Source organism: Dasypus novemcinctus, chromosome 6, assembly GCF_030445035.2.
Source record: "Dasypus novemcinctus isolate mDasNov1 chromosome 6, mDasNov1.1.hap2, whole genome shotgun sequence".
NCBI lineage: Eukaryota > Metazoa > Chordata > Mammalia > Cingulata > Dasypodidae > Dasypus > Dasypus novemcinctus.
Genome location: NC_080678.1, coordinates 15,251,426 through 15,273,450, shown reverse-complemented (window position 1 = coordinate 15,273,450; position 22,025 = coordinate 15,251,426). Strand labels below are relative to the sequence as shown.

Sequence of the window (22,025 nt, the reverse complement as noted above, 5' to 3'; positions counted from 1 at the left end):
CTGCCCTGGCCTTCTGAGGGCAGGTCCCCACTCCCTAGCACTGTCTGTAGGGCTCTCCATGACTCCATTCCCTCTGTCTGTTTAAGTCTATCTCCTCTTCCCCTCGCCATGCCTGATTCATCCACACCGAGGTCCCCAAAATGTGCAAGTGCTCTCTAATCTCAGTCCCTTGGCACACGCTGCCCCCTCTGCCTGGAGCTGCCCCCTCTTTGCCTGGCCCTTCCTCACCACCTGCCTCCTCTTCCTGACCAAGATGGATGGGGAGCAAACCTCGTTTTCCTGTCAGCCCCTGCCCTTTCTTCCATCACAGCCTCATCCCACTGTGCTGGGATTAGCGCTTTTCCATCTTCTCCCTCACTCCGTGAGGTCACGGTGTGTGTCCAGCTTATCTCTGCACACCCAGGGCTGGCACAGTGCCTGGCACAGAGCAAGCAAGCAAGCGCTTGTGACAAGTGGGTGACAGAAAGCTGATCCTTGTTGTTTTGTATTTGCCAACAGCTCCTCCCTACAACAGCACTCCTCCGGTCGGTAAGTCTTGAGCTCCCTTACAAGTCCATGGGAGGGGTCCCTGGCAAACTTCTTTCCCTTTCTCTTAATGACAGTGACACTGTGGAGGGAGGACGAGCATGGGGAGGAGATGGTTTCCCTAAGGACAGGCTCCCTGGAAGGGTGGCCCCAGTGGCCCTGTGGGAGGCCATCCAAGGTCTAGTCCAGGTCCGGGCACCCCTGGTTCCTGCTTCCTTGCTGTCCTGGGAACTGCTAAAATATTTCCCCCAGGGCACGGGGCAGTTTGCTCTGGGGCACATCGGCTTTTCTGTTTTGTTCTGACAGCAAATTATTCCTGTGGAGGCTTCCTTTCCCAATCGTCAGGGAACATTTTCAGCCCATTCTATCCTGGGAACTATCCGAACAAGGCCAACTGTGTTTGGGACATCGAAGTTCAAAACAACTACCGTGTAACCATTATCTTCAGAGATGTCCAGTAAGTTTAGGAGTGCAAAGCAGAAAGCATCTGGGACTTGCAGATATTTAAAAATGCCATCAATGGTACTGAGAACTTCAAGAGAGATGTTTGCCCATTTGGCATCTTTTATTATGAGTTCGGCTGTTGACCGAGCACAGCAGCAGCTCATAGGGGTGGGGTGGGGACAAGAGCTCTGGTCTCAAGTCCCAGCTCTATCACTAGTTTGCTGTGTGACCTCTGGAAGTCACTCAACTTCTCTGAGCCTCAGTCAAAATTGGAGAATAAACGCCTGCTTTCCTCTCCTCACCAGATTATTGCACAATTAATCCTATGAACCACCATATCAGTTTTGCTAAGCCCCTTTTTTTTTTTTAAATTTTTTTATTTTTTATTGACTTTGTAATAATATTACATTAAAAATATATATGTGAGGTCCCATTCAACCCCACCCCCCCCACCCCCCCCTCTCCCCCCCCCCCAACAACACTCGTTCCCATCATCATGACACATCCATTGGATTTGGTAAGTACATCTTTGGGCACCTCTGCACCTCATATACATTGGTTCACATCATGGCCCATACTCTCCTCTATTCCATCAAGTGGGCCCTGTGAGGATTTACAATGTCCGGTGATTACCTCTGAAGCACCATCCAGGGCAGCTCCATGTCCCGAAAACGCCTCCACCTCTCATCTCTTCCTGCCTTTCCCCATACCCTTTGTCCATTATGTCCACTTTTCCCAATCCAATGCCACCTCTTCTATGTGGACATTGGATTGGTTGTGTCCATTGCACCTCTATGTCAAGAGGAGGCTCAGATTCCACCTGGATGCTGGATGCAATCCTCCCATTTTCAGTTGTAATCACTCTAGGCTCCATGGTGTGGTGGTTGTCCTTCTTCAACTCCATCTTAGCTGAGTGTGGTAAGTCCAATAAATCAGATTGTAGGTGCTGGAGTCTGTTGAGGCTCAGGATCTGGCTATCACATTGTCAGTCCAGAGATTCAAATCCCCTAAATATATCTTAAACCCCAACATTAACTGCACCTCCAGCACATTAGCATGAAAGTCTTATGAAGGGAGATCCCATCTGAGTCCAGATTCATCACACATAAACACCATTTCCAAAGAGGGGCCATCTGCCCTGGTAGTTAACCCCATCGGCCATGACCATAACTCCCATGGGTCTCTTTAGCCCTCAAAGGAACCAATATCTGGGGGTTGTATCTGCTTTATCTGTCTCTCTGACTCTGCTCAGTTGTGCATGAGGGCAAACCTTCTGCCAGCCTCCAGACTCTTTTTTTTGCTAAGCCCTTTTATCACCGCTCTCTCCTTTCTTCACTTGAGTTCCCTGGAAGTCAGGCCCGCAGAGGTGGGGAAATCACTGCTGCAGAGCTCAGGTTATTAGTTCCTTATCCAATTAAAAAGTGGCAGTCATTGTTTTAAGCAGTGGCGACATCACGAAAAGCACATTTATACATGATTTCTCCAATGACAAAGGGGGTCAAACCAATCATGCCGAGGCATGGGAATTTTCTAGTGTTCAGGACAAGGGGGTATCACCAGTTCTTCTCTTTAACAATCATTGCTGAATAAAATAGTCTTCTCTCTTGATTTTTGATTGCAGTGTCCTTGGGGATCTCTGCCTTGGATATTCATTTGGGACTTTGTAAAAGATCTATTATTGTAATATCTTCATTGTTGTGATTCATTTTGAATTTAGGAAACTGCATTTAAAGCTCATGAAATCCAATGGAAAAAAGGTTGACTGCATCTGGTTCTTTAAACAACATCTTACTAAAAAGAGCCACCACCCTTTGTGACCCCTTTACTGCTTATAAAGCACTGTTGCAGACCTTATTTCATTTGGTCCTCCCAACAGCCCTCTTGAGTATGCATGGATAGGATTGCTTCACTTTTGTAAATAAGAAACCTGAACTTCAGAGAGGCGAAGTGAATCCTCAACACTTACTCAATAATATTCAGTAATCGATTCATTATTTCTATCACTTATGGACTCTTGGATATTCACTGATTTTAAGGGGAACTGGGGACCTTTGGCTGAACTTAAACGGCTGTCAAGAGAGGGGATGTAAATTTGATATGTGTGATCCTCAAAAGCAGGACTAAGATTTGGGCATGGCGGTGTGGGAAAGTGAAGTAAAGCTCAATTCTAAGACATTCATTATCTTCATTTATTAGCTATTCAGAGTTGCCAGCAAAGAAGTCACTGAGCTCTGACCCCCGACATCAAATCCAGATTAAATGTGAGGTTAAAACTGTATGCTCTGTCTCTGCAGGCTTGAAAGTGGCTGCAGATACGACTACATTGAAGTCTTCGATGGCCCCTACCATAGCTCCCCACTCATTGCTCGGGTTTGTAATGGGTCCCGGCATTCCTTCACCTCATCGTCAAACTTCATGTCCATTCGCTTCACCAGTGATGGCAGCGTCACGAGGAGAGGGTTCCAGGCTGAGTATTACTCCAGCCCTTCCAACGACAGCACCAGTAAGTCCCTCTCACGACCTCTTGAAAATGCTCAGCTGGTCCTGGTGGTGGTAGATTAAATTACCAAGGCTTGATTTGGTGTGGAAAGGGACCAGGAGCGGTGGGTCTTGAGAGTCTCTCATGTTCTCTATAAAATCAAGGTCAAGGACCAGAACTGGCTGATGGGTGGTGCACTGGACAAACTGTGGTCAGGAGAGACTGACTAGATGGTGAAAGAGGATGCTTTCAGAATGTAGTGAGAAGCCAGTGCCAAAGACAGAAGTGACTTCTACTTGAGATCGTATAACCTGCCCAGAATGTGGGACACTGTAGCCGTACCTTAAAACCCAACACCTAACCCATTTGACTGCCACGGAGGCTTGGACTGTCTTAGGCTGGTACTTTTGAAGTCATTTGCCCATTGTTAGCTGTTCCCTCACCCTGTAGGTGCATTTGCTGGGATGAAATGGGAGAAACCAGAAGCCAATAGAGGATGTGGCTTATCCTTCAATAACCTTCTCCTAGTATCAGGGTTTTGAATGGGAGACTGTGAAAAGAGTGACAGAATTACTGAATATTCATGGCTAGAGACCCACTGCTTTCAGCCCACTTAGTAGTTAAGGAGCCTTAGGGCCAGAGGAGGAGAGTGAATTGACCAAGGGAACAGGCCAAATGGGAATCTTGGTCTTCTGACTCCCTGGTTAGTGCTTTTCCCACTCTGGCATAGATGAATAAATCATTAAAATGATTGGGAAGATGAGTCCAATCCACTGAATATCTTGTCTTTTTTCTTGCAAGTGGGAATGCCTCATTCGGTTGTTTGGCTACTTCCCTGACAGCTGTCTGCACTGCTATGTGACAGAGCTCACTAAGGCCACTTCCCTGATAGCTGTCTGCACTGCTGTGCTGGTTGAGCTCACTAGGGCTATTTCGTATCCCATTGGCCATGATGTCCAACTCCATAAAGACAAGGCTCTAACTGAAAATACAACGATCATGGTAAAGTGTGGTCCCTATAGAATGACATTGCATTTCAGCTACCAGCAGCCCCCAGACAGATGAGACCCTTGCTCATGGAGTAAATTAAAAGAATCTAAGTCAGGGAGGAAGAGCCTGTTGGCTGTTTTGACTGCATGACACTGTCCATTATTTTTGGAATCAGGCAATGATTACCCTCAGGGAAGAGCATTGTCCACCTCCAAAACCACATCAACTTTCCCTTTCTCTTTCCCATTCCTCTCAAAACTTACCCACGCTCATCTCTCTTTTCCCCCAATTCTGCCTGCCTCTTTTCTTGTACAGAGTAGAGGGAAGGTTTCTGATGCTTTCTTATCAGAGACTTTTTCTCCCTTCATATTCTAGAGTAGCACTATCCAATTGGACTTTCTGTGATCACAGAAATATTTTTTGTCTACACTTCTCAAAATGATAGCCACTAGTCATATATGACTATTGAGTACTTGAAAGGTGGCTAGTGCGACTGAGAAATTGAATTTGTATTTGATTTAAATTTAAATTTAGCCACATGAGGTTAATGGCTGCCATATTGGATAGTGGATACCTCATGATTAGACTCATTGACCTCATTCTGTTCATTTAAAATTCTAAATTAACTTGGAGTTTATATATCTTATAGGGGAAATATATATTCAGTTTTACAACCCATACTCTTAATTAGGGGCTTTAACTCACCTTAATCAAAGACACCAGACTCACTGTAAGCTAATTGACTGGGCAGAAAGAAATAAAGAAGGAAAAACACAAAAGCTTTTGCAAATTTTTGTCTTTCCTTAATAAGCCTGTGGGGAAGGAGTCGGACTGGAAAATGTGCTGAGAGTTCATAAGGAATATCAGGTCTTGGTATGATCAGTATATTACTCTTCACAGTAGGTTTTCTTTTATGGAAAGAAACAAAGATGGTGGCAGCCCTATTTAACTCCAGGATGGTCAAAGCTACCTGGCACCGTGGATTCACTTGTGGACATCTCTGCTCCTGGAGATTTCCACAAACACTGGATTGCAACAGCTCAGAGAAGAGAGGCTGTACAGGCTGAGAAACGAAAGGGAAGGAGGATGCTTATTCTGCAGGGAAGGGCTCAAGAGTTGGGTTGGAGAGGTAGAAAGACAGGGATAGAGAGTGAGAGAGAAACAAAAAGTAGAGAAATAGAGAGAAATGAGAGAGAAAGAGAAGTGGGGAGAGAGAGCTAGAGGAGGGGAGAGAGAGAGAGAAGAAGGAGGAGGAGAAGGGAGGTGAGAAGAGAGGGAAGAGGGAGCAGCTATGTATGCTGCTTTTCCAGAAAAAGCAGTGTTGTGGAAAGAACATGGGGTTTAGATCACACAGCTTAGGCACCTTAGGCAAATTCTTCACCTTCTTTGCACCTCAGTTTCCTTATCAGAAGGATGGCAGTGTTGCTTGAAGACTCAATGAGATATGCATGGGATCTGCAGTAGTACTTTTCCCTCTTTCCTAGAAGGCAGACCAGGGACCTGTGGGTAGAAATTTCAGCTCAATACAAGGAAGTATTTTTGTTTTTCACCTTTCAGAGCTATCTGAAGATGGGCTGAGATGGTCATTCAGATACTTCTGGTAGAGGTCGCATGGCCACACTTCAAATTGTTGATAGACTGTTTTATAGAGTGGCCACAGACTGGGCAAGGTGATGTCCATGGTCTCTTGCAGTCAGGTTTTTAAGCATGAATTGCACCAGAGCTAAAGGACATGACTTTAGGACAGCCCCACAACTTGACTGCAATGTTTCTCTCCTTTATGGGTAAATGGTTACTGGGCAAGACATTTCACTTACTTCCCATCCTACCACAATTTCTTTTTTTTTTTCCTGAGTTTTGAAAATAGGTTTAATATTCAGTTCCATCCATTCCAAGTTTTTTTTTTTTAACCTAAGTTGTTTCTTTTTTTTGGTCTTTATTTATTTTTTTAATATTACATTTAAAAATATGTGGTCCCCATATACCCCCCATCCCCCTCCCCCCACTACTCCCCCCATAACAATAACCTCCTCCATCATCATGAGACATTCATTGCACTTGGTGAATACATCTCTGAGCACCGCTGTACCTCATGGTCAATGGTCCGCATTGTAGCCCACACTCTCCCACAGTCCACCCAGTGGGCCATGGGAGGACACACAATATCCGGTAACTGTCCCTGCAGCACCACCCAGGACAACTCCAAGTCCCCAAAATGCCCCCACATCACATCTCTTCCTCCCATTCCCTACCCTCAGCAGCCACCATGGCCACTTTCTCCACACCAATGCCACATTTTCTTCCATTACTAATCACAATAGTTCATGAATAGAATATCAGTAAGTCCACTCTAATCCATACTCTATTCCTCCATCCTGTGGACCTTAGAGAAATTTTGAGTCTATGGCCCTCATTGGGATTTTAGGAAGGCAGATTGGAGCCATAAGGCTTCTTGGAGGCTGTGGTGAGGTATATGCTGATGAGTATGTCCCACATCCCAGTGGTGACCAGATTCATTTGCCAGCTTGATCATTGAATGTGTAAGGGAAGAGTACCTAGTAGGACTTGTGGCGTCAGGCAGTGCTAACTGAGTGCATTGTCTGCTCTCATCCATCAGATCTGCTTTGTTTGCCAAATCACATGCAAGCCAGCGTGAGCAGGAACTACCTCCAAGCCCTGGGCTACTCTGCCGAAAGTCTTGTCATCCCCAGCTGGTCGGGGAGCTCCCAGTGCAGGCCCCGGATAACGTCAAGCCAGGTGATATTCACAATTCCCTACTCAGGCTGTGGCACCACCAAGCGGGTAAGCTTTTGCTTCTCTGTTTCCTATTGAGCAAATTTCCTTACTGTAATACATGGCATGTATCTTGAATTTGGGGGAACCAGAAGATATGATTCCAGTGTAATCAGAACGTGATGGATGAAAAGAAAGCTGTAAATCTGTTCTTTGGTGCCACGGCATCAAAGAGGTGGCCATTTCCACATAGGAGAAAGGAGAAGCTGTCTGTCCAGGTCTGAAGGATGGACTGTCTGCTGGCTGTGCTACTCCAGCACTGTCCAGCAGAGGGGGTTCCTGGAAGGCTGCGCCTCACATCAGCAATCATAATTGCAGCCCCCAGGGGGAGCTCTAGGTTTTGTAGGGCCTGAAGTTCTATAATTTGGAGTGGACTTAAGTGCAGAGGTATTGGGAGATCATTAAATTGAAGGCAAAAAAAGCATGTATTATCTTACTTTTATAAATTTCTTAAAAAGGTACGGCTACGTGGACACATTGGTAGACCTGGGGCCCTGAAGCTTAAGCTTCATTAGCTTCACAGTGAATTGGCCTCCGTAGCTACCATGTATTGAACTGTCACCATCTAGGGTGACCAAATGTCTTGGTTTGCCTGGGACCTTGTAGGGTTTAGCATCAAAAATCCAGCATCCAAGGAAACACCTCAGTCTTGGGCATCCTGGGACAGTGGGTCACCTTACATGTGACAGATACTGTGATTAGCCTGTGTCATACTCCCCAAATCTCTATCAACTTTACTTTCATTGTCATCCCCTGCTTCAAACAGGGGTAGCTGAGGCTTAGAAGGGTCAGGCAGGCTGCCCTTGGTCTCTCAACCAGGAAGTGGTAGGGCTGACTCCAGAATCTGAACATCCCAGAAACATCATGCTGAGTGAAAGAAGGCAGACACAGAAGGTCCCACCCCATATGATGCCTTTTATGGACAGTGTGGAAATGGAGGCTATGTCTGTAATGATGAAAAGCAGATCAGTGGCTGCCTGCTGAGAGGTTGAAGAGATGGACTGCAAAGGGGCAAAATAGCTCTGTTTGGGTTGTTGGTTGATGGTTGATGGAAATGTCTCTATCTTACTGTGGTGGAAATTATGTGGGACTACATATTTGCTAAACCTCATTGATCCGTACACTTATGGGTGCATTTGGTTTTATAACAATATATTAAAAATGAACTTTCGCAAATTCTGAATTTTTGTCTGACAACTAAATAATCATTTGACACTTTTGTCTGTCAGGGAACAGAAATAGTTCAAATACTTTTATTGGACTTATGACCATAGTAAATACACAGCGTTAAATACTCAAATATATACAATGCATGGGGCATATCCATCTGCAGAGGTACTAAATGTGCTGGGGCCATATTCATTCACTTAAGATGAATGGGGCGTTTACCTCATGCCAGACGCTGCTAGATGCTAAGATGATGCGGTTAATTACCTGAAAAGGCCTGTTCAAGGAGGACGTACGAGAAACAGGGAGAGAGGAAGGCACATTCATTAGCCAGCCAGATGGGCCCACTGGTTGTGGGTGCCTGGGTCTAAGGGTCTGCGATCACCACTTGGGTCACCCAGCTCCTTTTCCTTGTGCCCTACGTCCACCAGGACTCCTTCTGAGGGTCATTTAGAGGGTCGAGAAGATTTATTTGCAAAGAAGATGTCTTAGGGTTGCCATAATAAGTTAGCACAAACTGGGTGGCTTAAGGCACCAGAAATTAATTTTCTTACAGTTCTAGAGGCCGGAAGTTCAAAATCAAGATGTCATCATGGCTGGCTCCTTCTGGAGGTTCTGAGGGCTACACAGTACTATGCCTCACCCCCGGCCTTCCCCTCAGAGTGTCTCTGGGTCTCAAAGTCCCCTCTGACTTTCTCATGGAAGGACACCTGTCATTAGACTACCTAAATCGAGAATGATCTCGTCTTGAGATCCTCAGCTTAATTACATCTGCAAAGACCTTTTTTCCAAATAAGTCCACCTTCATGGGTTCTGGGGAGTTACCACTTGGACATCTTTTGGGGGTCTCTGTCTAAGCCACTACAGAAGAATAGATATCAGCCAAGTCAGGCAAACATTCTACTCAACCTGCCTTTTACATTTTGCTCTGTAATTTAATCATGCTGAGCTCTGATTGAGTTTAGTCAGTGCAAGTCAGTGAACCAAAGTGACTGTCCCTCTTTGTACTTAGTGTAGCCTTGGGACTCCGACATCTGAATAACCTTACTGATATTCCTTCACATCCATTAGGAGCCCCCAGAGCTACCAGGCAACCTTGTTTCTTCTAACTTGGCTGGCCATGGGCAATAAGGCTACATTCTTATTTCTCCATTTGTTTAAATAGCTGCATCCCTGACCAACCATTTGCCTCAGGGGCAGGGTCAATGTTTTATTCATTTTTGCAAGTTCCTTCCACTCTGCACCTCCCATGCAGAGCACAAGACTTTATAATAGGAATGCTACAGCTAATACATATGCCAGGCATGAAACTAAGAACTTTACAGGACTTTTAAAATTCTCAGGACAACTTTTATTCCTTTTTAGTCATAAGGAAACTGAGGCTTGGAGAAATGAAGCCACTTGCCCCAGGCCACACTGTCAAGAATTGTGGAGCCATATGAAAGAGTCCCCAAGGCAGGAAGAGTCCAATCTCTAGGAAATATTAATCAGCTTATCTGTGAGAATTCCCCTTATGTAGTGAGTTATCTTCCTTCACAACTGAGCAGACTTCTAATAGCAAAGAATAATCTAAACATAGAGCTACTTCTTATGGCTCAAAAAATAAATCTGCACTCAACATTCATTCTTGGGATGAACTCAGAATTTTGCTTGGCCGTGAAAAACATAGACAAGTGTAGATTCTATGAAGAACTTCATGTTAATGTACAGAATTTAATTGAAAACACTTGAGCTTGTCTTTGAAGGTGTGACAAATTTCATATGGCTTATTGTGAAAATCATTTGGGCTTAAATATAAAGCAAAAATATTTTTAAGAAAATGTAAAGTCATAAAATATAATATTCATTCTATGAATAGATGGAGAACATAAAAAACCTATTCAGGTTCTGCCTCCAGACCTGGGTCCACAGTGCAGGCTCTGGCGCCTCCTGCAGGCCAGGCTGGCTCTGTCCCAGGCTCCTGGTCAGGCTGGAACTGCAGAGAACTCACGCTGCCCTCTGGAGGCAGGAAAGGGAAACTGAGTGATCCGGAGACCAGGAGGCTGGAAGGGTCTGAGAGATGGCACCTTCACTTACTTTTCTTGCTAAGCTTCTCTCCTTTCCTGTGTTTTTGTTTATTTCTTTGTTTGTTTGTTTGTTTTTTCTGGAGGGGGCATGTTCAGAGTAAAGTTCTGAAACTACAGACAAGTGAAAATCTTTCCAGCATATTAAATTCTGAAGAATAATTAAATTGAAAGTACAAATGCTGGCTTTAGAAGGGAACTTCCCTAGTGTCTATAGGGCAGGAATGGAGTTTTGATCCACAGTACACGTGCTTAAAATGAGAAGCTTCTTTTTTCCCCTAGAAAACTAAGGTTGCTTCCCATGTTAAAACTTCTATTTAGGCTACTATGGTGTTGTTTTTGGGCTCATTCTTGTGAAAACACCTGTGGCCTGCTGGGCCTAGTACCTGGCTAGGGGAAGTTTGCTTCTGACCATCGGAGCAGCTGGGAGGGCAGAATCCGTCCCCACCACCCTGAGATCCCAGCCTGGTGCTTGTGCTTGCTTATGCTCACCTTGTTTGCCTCCCTGCCCTTACTTGGGGGCCAGGCGATCATAACCATGGGATTTCTGGGGGGCCTTGTCCACCTAAGTTCTCTTGGCCAGTTGGACTGACTTCCTGGCCCCATCCACCACACTCTGTAGTCTTTTGCCTCTCATTTATTCCACACACATTTATTGATACTACTCTTTCCAGACCCTATGCCGAGCTCTGGGCAAAGAAAGATGTTTAGACATCATCCTTTCCTTGAGGTGCTCACCAGATGTAAGGCTCTCATGTCTGGAAAAGTCACTCATAAGAGATGACAGGTCACATAAAATGCATGAGAGTCTGACATTCTTACAAATGTAAGATTCCACCAATTGCCCCCAATAAGTATGTGACTGGCTCCTCCAGCCTCCCCCAACAACAATGAGTATGAATCAGGGGAAGCAAGAAAGGCCTGAGCCATAGGGCCCAAACTCAACTTAATTATACAGCAGGGCAAGGGCCCCTCCAGACCCACATCTTGCCACAAGGCGGAGCTCCCAGGGGGCCCCAACAACTAATGCACCCATCAGATAGCAGAGGAGATGGGACATGTGAAAAGAGGGGAGTCTCACTATTTAAGCTGATGTCCAGTCCAATAACGGTAGCCATGGCAGTAGGCATGGGCCACCATTGGGTGGTTTGGGGAGGGATTTAGAAGTCTCTTTGAGTCACTTTCCTCTAGTTTTAACCAAAATCAGTGATGGGTTTCCTTTAGCAGGTAACATTTGCTGACTCTGCTCTCCTGACTGCCTCTCCAGGTAGACAATGATACCATCACCTATTCCAACTTCCTCAAAGCATCTATTTCAAGTGGCATCATCAAAAGGAAGAAGGACCTCCTCATTCACGTCAGCTGCAAAATGCTTCAGAACACTTGGGTTGAAACCATGTACATTGCCAATGACACCATTGAGGTCCAGGAAGTCCAGTATGGCAATTTTGACGTGAACATTTCCTTTTATACATCCTCTTCATTCATGTATCCCGTGACCCAAACCCCATATTATGTGGACTTGAACCAGGATTTGTACCTTCAGGCTGAAATCCTCCATTCTGATGCCTCCCTGGCTTTGTTTGTGGACTCCTGTGTGGCATCGCCATACCCCAATGACTTTACATCTTCGACTTATGACCTAATCCGGAGTGGGTAAGGAATGCCTCTGTGGGTTGTACTTAAACTCATACCTGATAACTCAAACATGAGTAGACTGAAAGGTTGAAAATTGTGGCGAAGCATCCGGTCCGTGGGTGGAGCTCACTGGTTGCTGTTCTCCTCTTTCAGGTGCGTGAAAGATGAAACCTATCGCTCCTTCTCCCAGCCGTCGTCACGCGTGACCCGCTTCATGTTCAAGTCCTTCCACTTCCTGAACCGCTTCCCCTCCGTGTACCTGCAGTGTAAGATGGTGGTGTGCCGGGCCTACGACTACTCATCCCGGTGCTACAGGGGCTGCGTGATGAGATCTAGGAGGGACACGGCCTCCTACCAGGAGAAGGTGGACCTTGTTCTGGGGCCTGTCCAGCTGCGAGCCCCGCCCAAAGAGAAGAGGAGCGTGGGTATGTGGCAGCCCTCCACTGCCCCCTGGGGCCCGGCCCTGTGACCTGCCAGGAATGTGGGATGCTCTTGGTGGTTTCGTATTCCAATTTGAATGTGTCGCAGGCACACTGCATTAGACCTGGCTATATGGAGCTAAATGAGGCAACTTGAGGGGCTCATGGTCCCAGGTGTAGGGTATAGTCAAGAGAGTTCTAAGCTGGGAAGTAGCCAGATCCTATGCCCTTATCCCCTGTATTCTGACCTTCTAGACCTGGTGCTCCTCATCTGTAAAACGAGAATATTCGTACTTACTTCCAAGGACTGTTGAGAGGGTTACATAAAATAATAGTAAACAGACTAGCCTGGCACATGTCATTGAGTGATCGATGGACAAGAGTTTTTGTTACTATTGCTATTGTCACAGATATTAACAACATTAATGACTCGATGATAATATCAGCAAACTGTAATGCCAGGAGCATTGACCTTGGGCTGTGGGCAGGGCCATGGAAACGCAGGCAGCATTGGTGCATTCCGACTGCTCTTGGGGTAGGACTATGGACGAGCCATTTGGTTTTTCCTCACCTGTAGACCAGGGATCATAATTCCTACTGTGTTATTTTACTGTGTGTGTGGATGAGGAGATGTTTGCAGAGATGTCCAGGAAATCTGGCCTGGGGCCAGATTAATAGATGTGGTGACTGTGGAAATGAGTGGTGTGGGGGAAGCGTGAGGGCGGGGGTAGTTGTTACCCACCTCCCCTTGGTCCCAGGGTCACTCCTTGGCAGCCCTGGCAGTGTCCTCCCTTGTGCCCCCTGCTCAGCAGCCCCCATGGCCAGCGGATCCCAGCCTCTCATCTCCCGTGTTCATTCATTCCATGCACACTTCCAAAGGCTGATTACATGCCAGGAGACAGAGAAACTGAGGTAGATAAAAATCCCTGCCCCTGTGCGGCTTACACTCCAGGGGGAGGAGATGCGATTAAGAAGTAAGTGGCACATGTGGTATGTCAGATGGGGGTAGGAGCTCTGGAGAAAAGTTCATCAGGGAAGGGCGAGGCAGTGCAGGGCAGATGGGGGTTCTCACTTGAGTCCTCTCCTCCAGTCCCAGCCGTAGTGCAGTCCTGGGTATGGCTTGCTGGGCACTTTTGTAATAATTTCCAAATGCCCCAAGTCTCTCCCATCCATCTGGTACCACAGACCAGATTTATCCTCCCAAAGCCCAGCTCTGATTTCCTGTGCCCTCGTACTGGCCCTCGGCTTCCTTCCGTGGTTTCTCTCCCACGTCCTTTTCTTTTCTAGACATACCCGCCAGGGATACAGTTCTGACTGCACGTCCCCTGCCAGCCCTGGCATGGTGCCTGTGTTTGTGCTGTGTCCTCCCCACAGACGCCCCTGCCTCGCTGTTGGCCGCTGGCTCCTGAGGCTGCACTGCCTCCTCCTCCTGGAAGCCTCCTTGGTGCCCCAGCAGGATGCTCCCCTCTCCTTTAACACCTTCTGTCTCTGCCACGTGTCACTTATTTGTGTGTGCACATGGCCCTGCCTGGAGGCGAGCCTGACCACAAAGCACAGTAGATAGGTTCTGGGTCTACTTTTATGAAACAAATAAGCTGTGATTTTATAGTCCTAAACCGATAGAACCACAACTTACGTTTTATAATTTGCAGAGTAGGTGTCATGCCTTTGGGGCAGAACTGTCACATTTCTCACAACTTTCTGGGAAGTCGAGGGGCAAAAGGAGAGCAGAGTTCCTCTTCCGTAGGTGGCCAGTTCCAGCCTGGGGACCCCCAGGGGTGGCGCCCGTCTCAGTTTGCCAGGGCTGCTATAACACGTACCGCAGGCTGGTCGGCTCAAAGAACAGGTGTGTGTTGTCTCACATGGTGGAGGCTAGAAGTGCACAAGGTAGCAGCAGGACCCGCTCCCTCTGCAGCCTGCGGGGTTCTGGCAGTGCCTTGCTGCCCGTCCATGCTCCCTCTCCCTCTAACATGGGGCATCCGTCTCCTGCTGGCCCCTCCTCCCACGTGCTTTCACATTTCCTTTGCTTTTAAGAACTCCAGGTACATTGGATTAAGCTCCACTGGTTCAGTTTGGCCTCATCTTAGCCAGTAGCATCTTCAAAGATCCTATTTACAAGATGGTTCACACCTGCAGGACTGTGGGTTGGCCTTGAACATGTCTTTGTGCGGCACGTGGCTCACTGCCGTTTTCATCCCTCTCTCCCCAGAGGCAGAGGGGCGGCATGAGCCTACAACCTTATCCTCCCACCTGAGGAGGTGACGGCTGCTCGGTCTCCATCGGGAGGCGGTCCCTCCGTTGGACCCTGAGCCTTCCCTGTCCTCCCGGTGGTGAGGCTGGGCAAGATGTGGGCTGCTGTGACCCACACCCCAGTGTGCTGTGTCCCCCAGCTCAGCTGGTGGAGCCAACGGCTGCCCCTAAGTCAGGCAAACTGGAGGAGGTGCAAGTCCACATCAGTTCTGCCACCAAGTCGCTCCACCTAGGGCAAATCCCCTCCTCTCTTTCGGCCTCAATTTCCGGATCTGTGCAAAAATGAACTGAGTCAAATGATACCTAGAGACCCTTCCGTCCTGGGGAAGTGCTGAGTCTGAGAGTTTATGCAATCACCCACAACGGAGTCCTAGTGGGTGCCAGCCCTTCTGGGAGCTGCCTGTGTGGAAGGGGCTGAGGGAGAGGAGAAAAGGGCCCCCTTGGGTTGCTTGAAGCACCAGAGCAAGCCTCTGGTGTCTGCCCTGGCTACTATCAAGGCTCTGTGTGCACCGCCGTTTTTGGAGGGGCCAGCTGAGTCTTCTGAGTCCAGTTGCAAGTCTGAGGGACGAGGACATGAGAAAAGACCCAAGGGAATATCTCTCGGCTCAGCTCAATATGATTTTAGAAATTCAGGCTGGAGTAGAACTAGGCACTTTTCACCCCACAAGAGACACATAACAGCTAGTTATCAGATTGTGGAGTTCTGGAGCTGGAAGGAACCTCAGAGGTCATTTTTTTCCAGCATTTCTGGTGCAAGTGAGGAAATTAAAGTTCCAAGGTCCAAGTCAGCTGCAGAGGGGACTAGTCAAACCAGGAGCAATATGCCCAATTGCAATTTAGTGTGAATTTTGTCTCTTCACCCCCTGTGGAAGGGCCAGGCTGGGATCCTGAGAGCCAGTGCAGTGGCACCTGTGCCACCCCTGGACGGGGGGCGGCCACTTGAGAGGCAGCGGGATGGCACTGGGCAGCCCCACACCCACCTCGTCTCTGCCCTCCTCCTCCTCTGGGCTGCCCCCACCCGGACTCTACTTCTGTGCTCTCCTCTCCTTCCCAGACCAGCTGGAGAGTGACGTGACGGGGCAGGCCGGCTCCCCGGAGACCTACCACAGCGCTGCCATCTCCGCGGGCGTGTTCCTGGCGGTGGTCCTGCTCGTGGCGGCCTTCATGCTGGGCAGGAGGACACGCGCTGCCGGTGAACAGCAGCCAAGCTTGAAGATGTGAAGCCCGAGAACCCAGCTCCGGTGCTCAGACGCCGATCTGTGACGACAGGCACGCGAGGAAGGAAGGCCCGAGGCGGCAGGACCTGGCACCCAGAGCACTGGGCTCTGTTTCCCTTGGTGCAGGCATATGGTGGGGGTGAAGGAAGGTGGGGGGCCGGGTGTTCCCAGACCTACAGGCCTCATGCTGGGGCAAAATGTCAAAGGTAAGCAGGTTTGGCACCAAAAATCCCACAGGAAACTGTGGGATTTTACCCTTTAGCAGCAGAACTTTCTAGGTGGAATTTCTTCTCTGACCTTTTATACACTAGCTTCTTAGGTCTGTGGTGTACATCTTAGCCTTTCTTTATGATAGGGCAAGTTGAATAAAGGAGTTTTTTTCAAGCAAGTGTTGGCTTGGTCAGTGTTATTTAATGGCTTACCCGAGCACTGGATGGATTCAAACTAAGCAGATGGGCAGGGCGGCTGTCAGAAGGAATGACGGAGGGCAGGGGCTCTGCTCTATGACTTCTGGAACCTTCAGGGACTAGACAGAGTGTCCTCCTCATGTCCGCAGCATGTTTCGATCCTACCCAAAGCAGGAAATGCAAGGTGAAAGTGAGAGAAAGAGAAGAATGCTAACGGCCTCACAATTTTTATTGCTTGTAATTTAAGATTAATGGTTGTCTCCATTCTTCCAGAAATCTCTATCTTCTGGGTTTTGATATCATGTCCAGAATTGTGGGCTGGGCGAGGGGGGGGGGGGTGGTCCTCGAAAGGGAACAAATTCCACAGGGTCCCCGGGATCTCCAGTGCATCCAGTCAGGCAGCCAGGAGCGGCCTCAGGAGGTTGGCTGGAGTAGAATGGGTGGTGTCTGCAGAGGCAGGGAATTTGCCAGCAAGGGGGGCTCAGGAGGAATGGGTGCTTTTGCCTTCTGTTCACCCTCTAAGCCAGTCCTGAGGACCCCGGCCCCAAGAGGGGGCTGCTAGGATGAGTCTATCTGCAGAGGTATGGCCAGAGCAGAATGGACCCCAGCAGGGTGGCAGCTGCAGGTGACACCCCAGGACCAGGGCATAGAGAATTGCAAAACTGAGCCCTGGCAGCTGCTGTAGAGAGAAATCTTCAGCCTCCACAGAATGGGGGTGTGTGTGGGGGGACACACGACCCCTGAGCCAGGCCAGCAGGGCGAGGAGTGTCCAGGGACTTTACTAGGTAGCTCAGAGTCAAAGGAATTTCTGCTGTCCTCACTGCCATCGCCCGCCCTCACCATTGCCCTTCCAGGCTGTGGTGGTCGAGGCCAGCTGCGAGGGTCACCATGACGGCGAGTCTGCCTGAAAAGTAATGACCGTGTGCTGAGACGCAAGTACCCTGCTCAGAACAGGGCAGATTCAGAAGAATCAACCGTGTCGAGCTGGCACATGGGATTTGAAATAGATTTCAGGGGAAAGCAAAAGGGCGAGTCAGACATCTGAGAACTGCAAAAAGGCTCAGAGTCTGGGAACCCAACAAGTGATCCTGACTCCATCCATTCATTTATTCTTTCATTCCGTTAGGTGCCTTCTCCAAGCTAGACTCTGCTCGGCCCTGCGGAGGCAGAGAGGTCACAAATTGCCCTACCTTTATAAAGGGGGGTAGCAGTTTGATATGGTTATGAATTCCAAAAATAGATTGGATTATGTTTGTAATCCGATCTGTACCTGGGCATGACTGAGTTATGATTAGGGTATAAAAGGCATGATGAAGAACAGAGTTGAGGGTTCTTAATGTTGGAGTTTTGATATTGGAGTTCAATGCTGAAGCCTTAAGCTGGAGCCCCAGGAGGTAAGCACACAGAGGACAGAGGAGCCAGCCCCAGGAAGCCTGAACCCTCACAGATTTTGGGATCCACCTTGCTCCAACCCGTGAAAATAGACTTTGGTGAGGGAAGTGACTTATGCTTTATGGCCTGCTATCTGTAAGCTCCTACCCCAAATAAATACCCTTCATAAAAACCAACCAATTTCTGATATTTTGCATCAGCACCCTTTGGCTGACTAATACAAGGGGAATCTTCTCTTTCCTTGGGAATACCAGCCCCCCTCCCCAGGCCCCAGCCGTGCCTCCCTGATGACAGCCACTGCCACAGTTACTCTTGGCTGTAGTCTTTGGCAGTCCCAAGCCTGGGCTCATGGCAGTGTCCCATGACTGTATATGTTCAAAGAATCGGTGTGGCTGAGGCTCTCTGGGAACAAGTCTCTCTCTGTTGGAGTGGGGGCTCTGCAGTGGAGGGTGGGGCTTGGTGAGAGGCATAGGCAGCATCTCAGGGGGGAGGAGCTTGCAGCCTGGTGGGCAGACCAGCAGCCGTGGCAGGGATGGAAGCAGGTAGGTGACGGCCTACAGAGCACTAGCGGCCCCCTCTTGGGGCAGGAGTCCTCAGACTGGCTTAGACAGTGAGCAGGGGGCAGAAGCACCCATTCATTGTGCAGAGACAAAGGAGCCTGGGAGCAAGAGGCAAGGAGTGCCAGGTGCCAGGTGGAGGCAGAAGGCATGACTGCAAGGGCTCTGGAGGCCGCCGCAGGGAGGCAGAGCCCGGGCCTGGAGCACATGGAGCTGCAGGTGCGCATGGAGCTGGGACCCCCCACCCGCACCACGCCCAGGTTAGGGTGGGCTCCCTGGGCTGCTGTGGTTCCCAGCGGTGGACATGGTGGTTTAGACCAGGGGAGCACAACCCTGGCGGCATAGAAGGCGGCCCTGGGAGCTTATAAACCCCATGTCAGGCCGAGCCCCCCAGGCCAATTAGATCAGGACCCCTGAGGGTTGGGCCCAGACGTCGGGGATTTACAGTCTCCAGGTGATCCCAGTGTGCAGCCAAGTCTGAGCACCGCTGATTTCTAGCTCCTTCAATCCTCTTGAGCCTCAGGAGCAGAGGAGCTGAGAGCCCCTGTGCAGAGGGGAGGACTCCGGGGGCAGGGGCCCAGCAGGCTTGCCTTGAGTAGTCCCCCAAGATCCACTTTCTTCTCTGAAAAGGTATTCAATCCAACTTGCAAAGACCATCTTAAAGCGCCCAGTTTCTGCTCCTTTGCATTGCCTCCACCTGGGTTAGCAAGAGCAGCCGTGGAGGAGAGGCTGATTAAATTAAGCGTCTCTTACTAGCCGGGCCCTTCGGCTGTGAAATCTAATCTTCTTGACAACTGTGAGAGTCAGGGATGGAGCTCCAGGCCCCGGGGTGAAGTAGGAGAATCCCTGAGGGATCCCCTGGCCAGCGGCAGCAGGCGGGGCTGGGGCTGCACCCTCAGACTCCCAGGACCTGCTTCTCCTCCCTACGCTGACCCTCAGCCCCAGGGCTGATTAACCCTGGAGACTCAGCCTCCTCTTCAGCCTGGGAGACTCGCTGCGTCTGACCCTGCTGTCCCCCCACCCTCCAGGCTGCGAGGAGTTAGTGAGCAAGCAGGCCAGAAGGATGGGTCCCTGGGAACGCTGTGACGGCCTCTTTCCTCCCTGCCTCCTCAGGACTGGCTGGGTTTGGGGCAGATGGAGGACAGTGGCCCAGGGGGTGGGGCTGAGGCACAGAGGACCCCATGGGGTCTCACTCAGTATTGCCTAGAGCCTGCGGCTGGGGCAATGCCTGGAGGTGGGTGTAGGCATCTTTTCTCATGTTGCCCTCTCTTACCTCCCACCTGCGTCTTCTCAGGCTCCACTCCCTCCTCTCCCCCCCCTCCCCCCCCCCCCCCCCCCGGCCCCTGGAGCAAGGCCCAAGACTCCAAGGGCAAGACATGGAGACCCTGCCCCAGTTCACGTTTCCTCAACCCAGCACCAAAGCCTGTCGGACGCCTGCCTCTCAACCCAGTTTTGGATGTATGACCTGGGGCCTGCTCAAGGTGACAGTTCCATTTCCTTGGAATTCTACACTGGTGTGAGGCAAAGAGCCTGTATTCTGTTCAAGCTCTGAAATGAGGAACGGCACACCTGCCAAACCAAAGACAAACATTTGCGCAAGACTCCCAGGCTGTGTGATGGAGTCACCCGGGGGCCTTGAGGCCTCTGTTGACCCGACTGCTAAGTCTTGGGCTGCTGCTGAGAAAGAACAAGGAGAGGCCAAGACCCAGCATATTTCAAAAGTCTGAATTATGACACACGCCATCACGGTGAGGGCTAATATTAATAGAGATTGAGCAGTGAACATGGAGGGGTGAAAAATTTCAAAATTTGTTCCATCCTCCGTTCACAGCCTGCAGGGGGCGCTCTCCACAGTCCAGGTGGCTTTGAAAGGGCTGGCACTCACCCCAAGGCTTCCCGCTGCTCTCAGGGAGTTAGGGTCCCTCCCTTGACCAGCCTGCCTCTGTTCTTGGACCCATTACAGCCTTCTGTATATAGGGCTACGGGTGACAAAGGTAAAGAATATTTGCTTCTTGAGACTTACCCTGTTGAGCATTTATGTCTAGGAGGGCTGAGGGTTGGCCTGAGTGGCTAAGGGGGTATCGCCACCCTGAGATTGTTCTTGCCCTCGAGGGTGCCTGAGCTTCTGAAATGCTGGGACTGTGATGTGAGAGCAAGGGGACTGAGGACCAGGAACTGCTCAGCGTCCAGAGGAGGCTGCCTCGTGACAAGTCACCTGCCTCCCATGAGGGGTCAGGATAGGAGTGGAGTGGGTGGAAAGAGTCAGGAAGCTACTGGAACTTTGGAGTCTGTAAAATCTTTGTGGGAGCATCTCCTGTTAGGATTGGTGGGGGTCCTGGTTCACTCCTGTTGCATGGGGAAGGCCATGTGGTTCCTAAAATCTCTGCTCCGCCCTCCTTTGATCCCTGAATTCTCGATTATGTTACCCCAGGACAAGGGTAGAGGGATTGATGAGTCCCTATTTGCCTGGGGCTTTTCCAGTTTTATCTCTGAGAATCTCATGTCCTGGAAATCCCCTCAGTCCCAGACAAACTGGGGCAGCTGGTCACCCTAGACTCTGGAGAACAAGTGATAAGGGAAAAGGGGCCCAGGGAAATATTAACAACCCTCAAACAGAGCAGATTGGAGAGAAACTGAGGCAGGGCTCCAGGTCAAATCTGCAGGATCCAAAGGTGGTTTCTGACTTGCCTCCATCACCCAAGACAGGCCTTTGGATTCTGCCCTTGGCTCAGGTCAGTTTTGGGGTCATTTTACTGATTTAGGCCCTTAGGGGTAGAGACCCAAATGGGTGATAGGATTAAAGTCCATTAATCTTTAATTGATCAAAGAGATCCCGTGTTACAAAAGCACACACAGGCCTTAGAGTGTGTGTGTGTGTGTTCATGTGCTGTGTGCTTATGTGTAGGTGTCAGCTGCTTCAGTTTACTAAGACAATGGAGCAGTGGCCTCAGCTCTGAAAATCTGCTCGGCGTTCAACATATAGCAGTTAGGGGTAAGCTATGAAAAGTGAAAGCAAAAAGCTCGTACCTGCATTTACATAGAAGATATATGTTTCCAAGGTAGCAGAAGCAAAAATGGTGAATGGGGCTGGAGCTCAGTGGGTGCAGGGAAAGCTGGGCATTCACGAATCTCCCAGGGACATTTGAGAAGGGGCAAGGGACCTGCTAACCAGTCAGAGCGAAGTGTGTCCACCCACCCATCTCCAACACAGCTAAGGGAGGCTGATAACATCCTTTTCCTGAACGTGGTCCCACTGCTGTGGGAGGCAGAGGCACAGAAGCGGCCCAATCACCCCTGAACCTCTGGCTAGATCTTCCCTTCCTCCTGGATCACTAGAGGGCCATTTGGTTCTGGGCTACGGGCTCAGGAGAGAGCCAGGTGGAGGCCACTGTAAACCACCAAGACCAGGAGAGGGGAGTGTGGGGGTGGAGATCATAAGGAGGAGGGAAGGCAGGGAAGGAGAGAGATGCAGAGAGAATAATAGTGAAAAAACTCCCACTACAAATGACTCAGTAAAATAAAATTCCAAAATACGTTGAATTAAATGCTAAGAATGATAGGCAAAAAATCAACAATTGGAACAGAAATTCACTCCGTGTTAATTTTGAAAATATTCTTTTCTATTGAGGTGAAATTCACATAACATAAAATTAACCAGTTTAAAGTATAGAACTCAGTGGTATT

General features: G+C 49.2%; 1 protein-coding gene across 8 annotated transcripts in view; it reads left to right on the top strand.

The window, feature by feature from the left end:
- Positions 1–16,373, top strand: part of DMBT1 (deleted in malignant brain tumors 1) — a 74,362-nt gene extending 57,989 nt beyond the window's left edge. For all 8 annotated transcript variants that reach the window (XM_058298224.2, XM_058298220.2, XM_058298221.2 and 5 more), the window contains 7 exons: positions 499–528; positions 832–982; positions 3,264–3,472; positions 7,056–7,240; positions 11,729–12,117; positions 12,253–12,524; positions 15,823–16,373. In XM_058298224.2, the coding sequence (XP_058154207.1) occupies positions 499–528; positions 832–982; positions 3,264–3,472; positions 7,056–7,240; positions 11,729–12,117; positions 12,253–12,524; positions 15,823–15,989 (1,403 nt within the window). In that variant the 3' untranslated portion in view covers positions 15,990–16,373. The remainder of the gene's footprint in view (positions 1–498; positions 529–831; positions 983–3,263; positions 3,473–7,055; positions 7,241–11,728; positions 12,118–12,252; positions 12,525–15,822) is intronic.
- Positions 16,374–22,025: the final 5,652 nt, after the last annotated feature.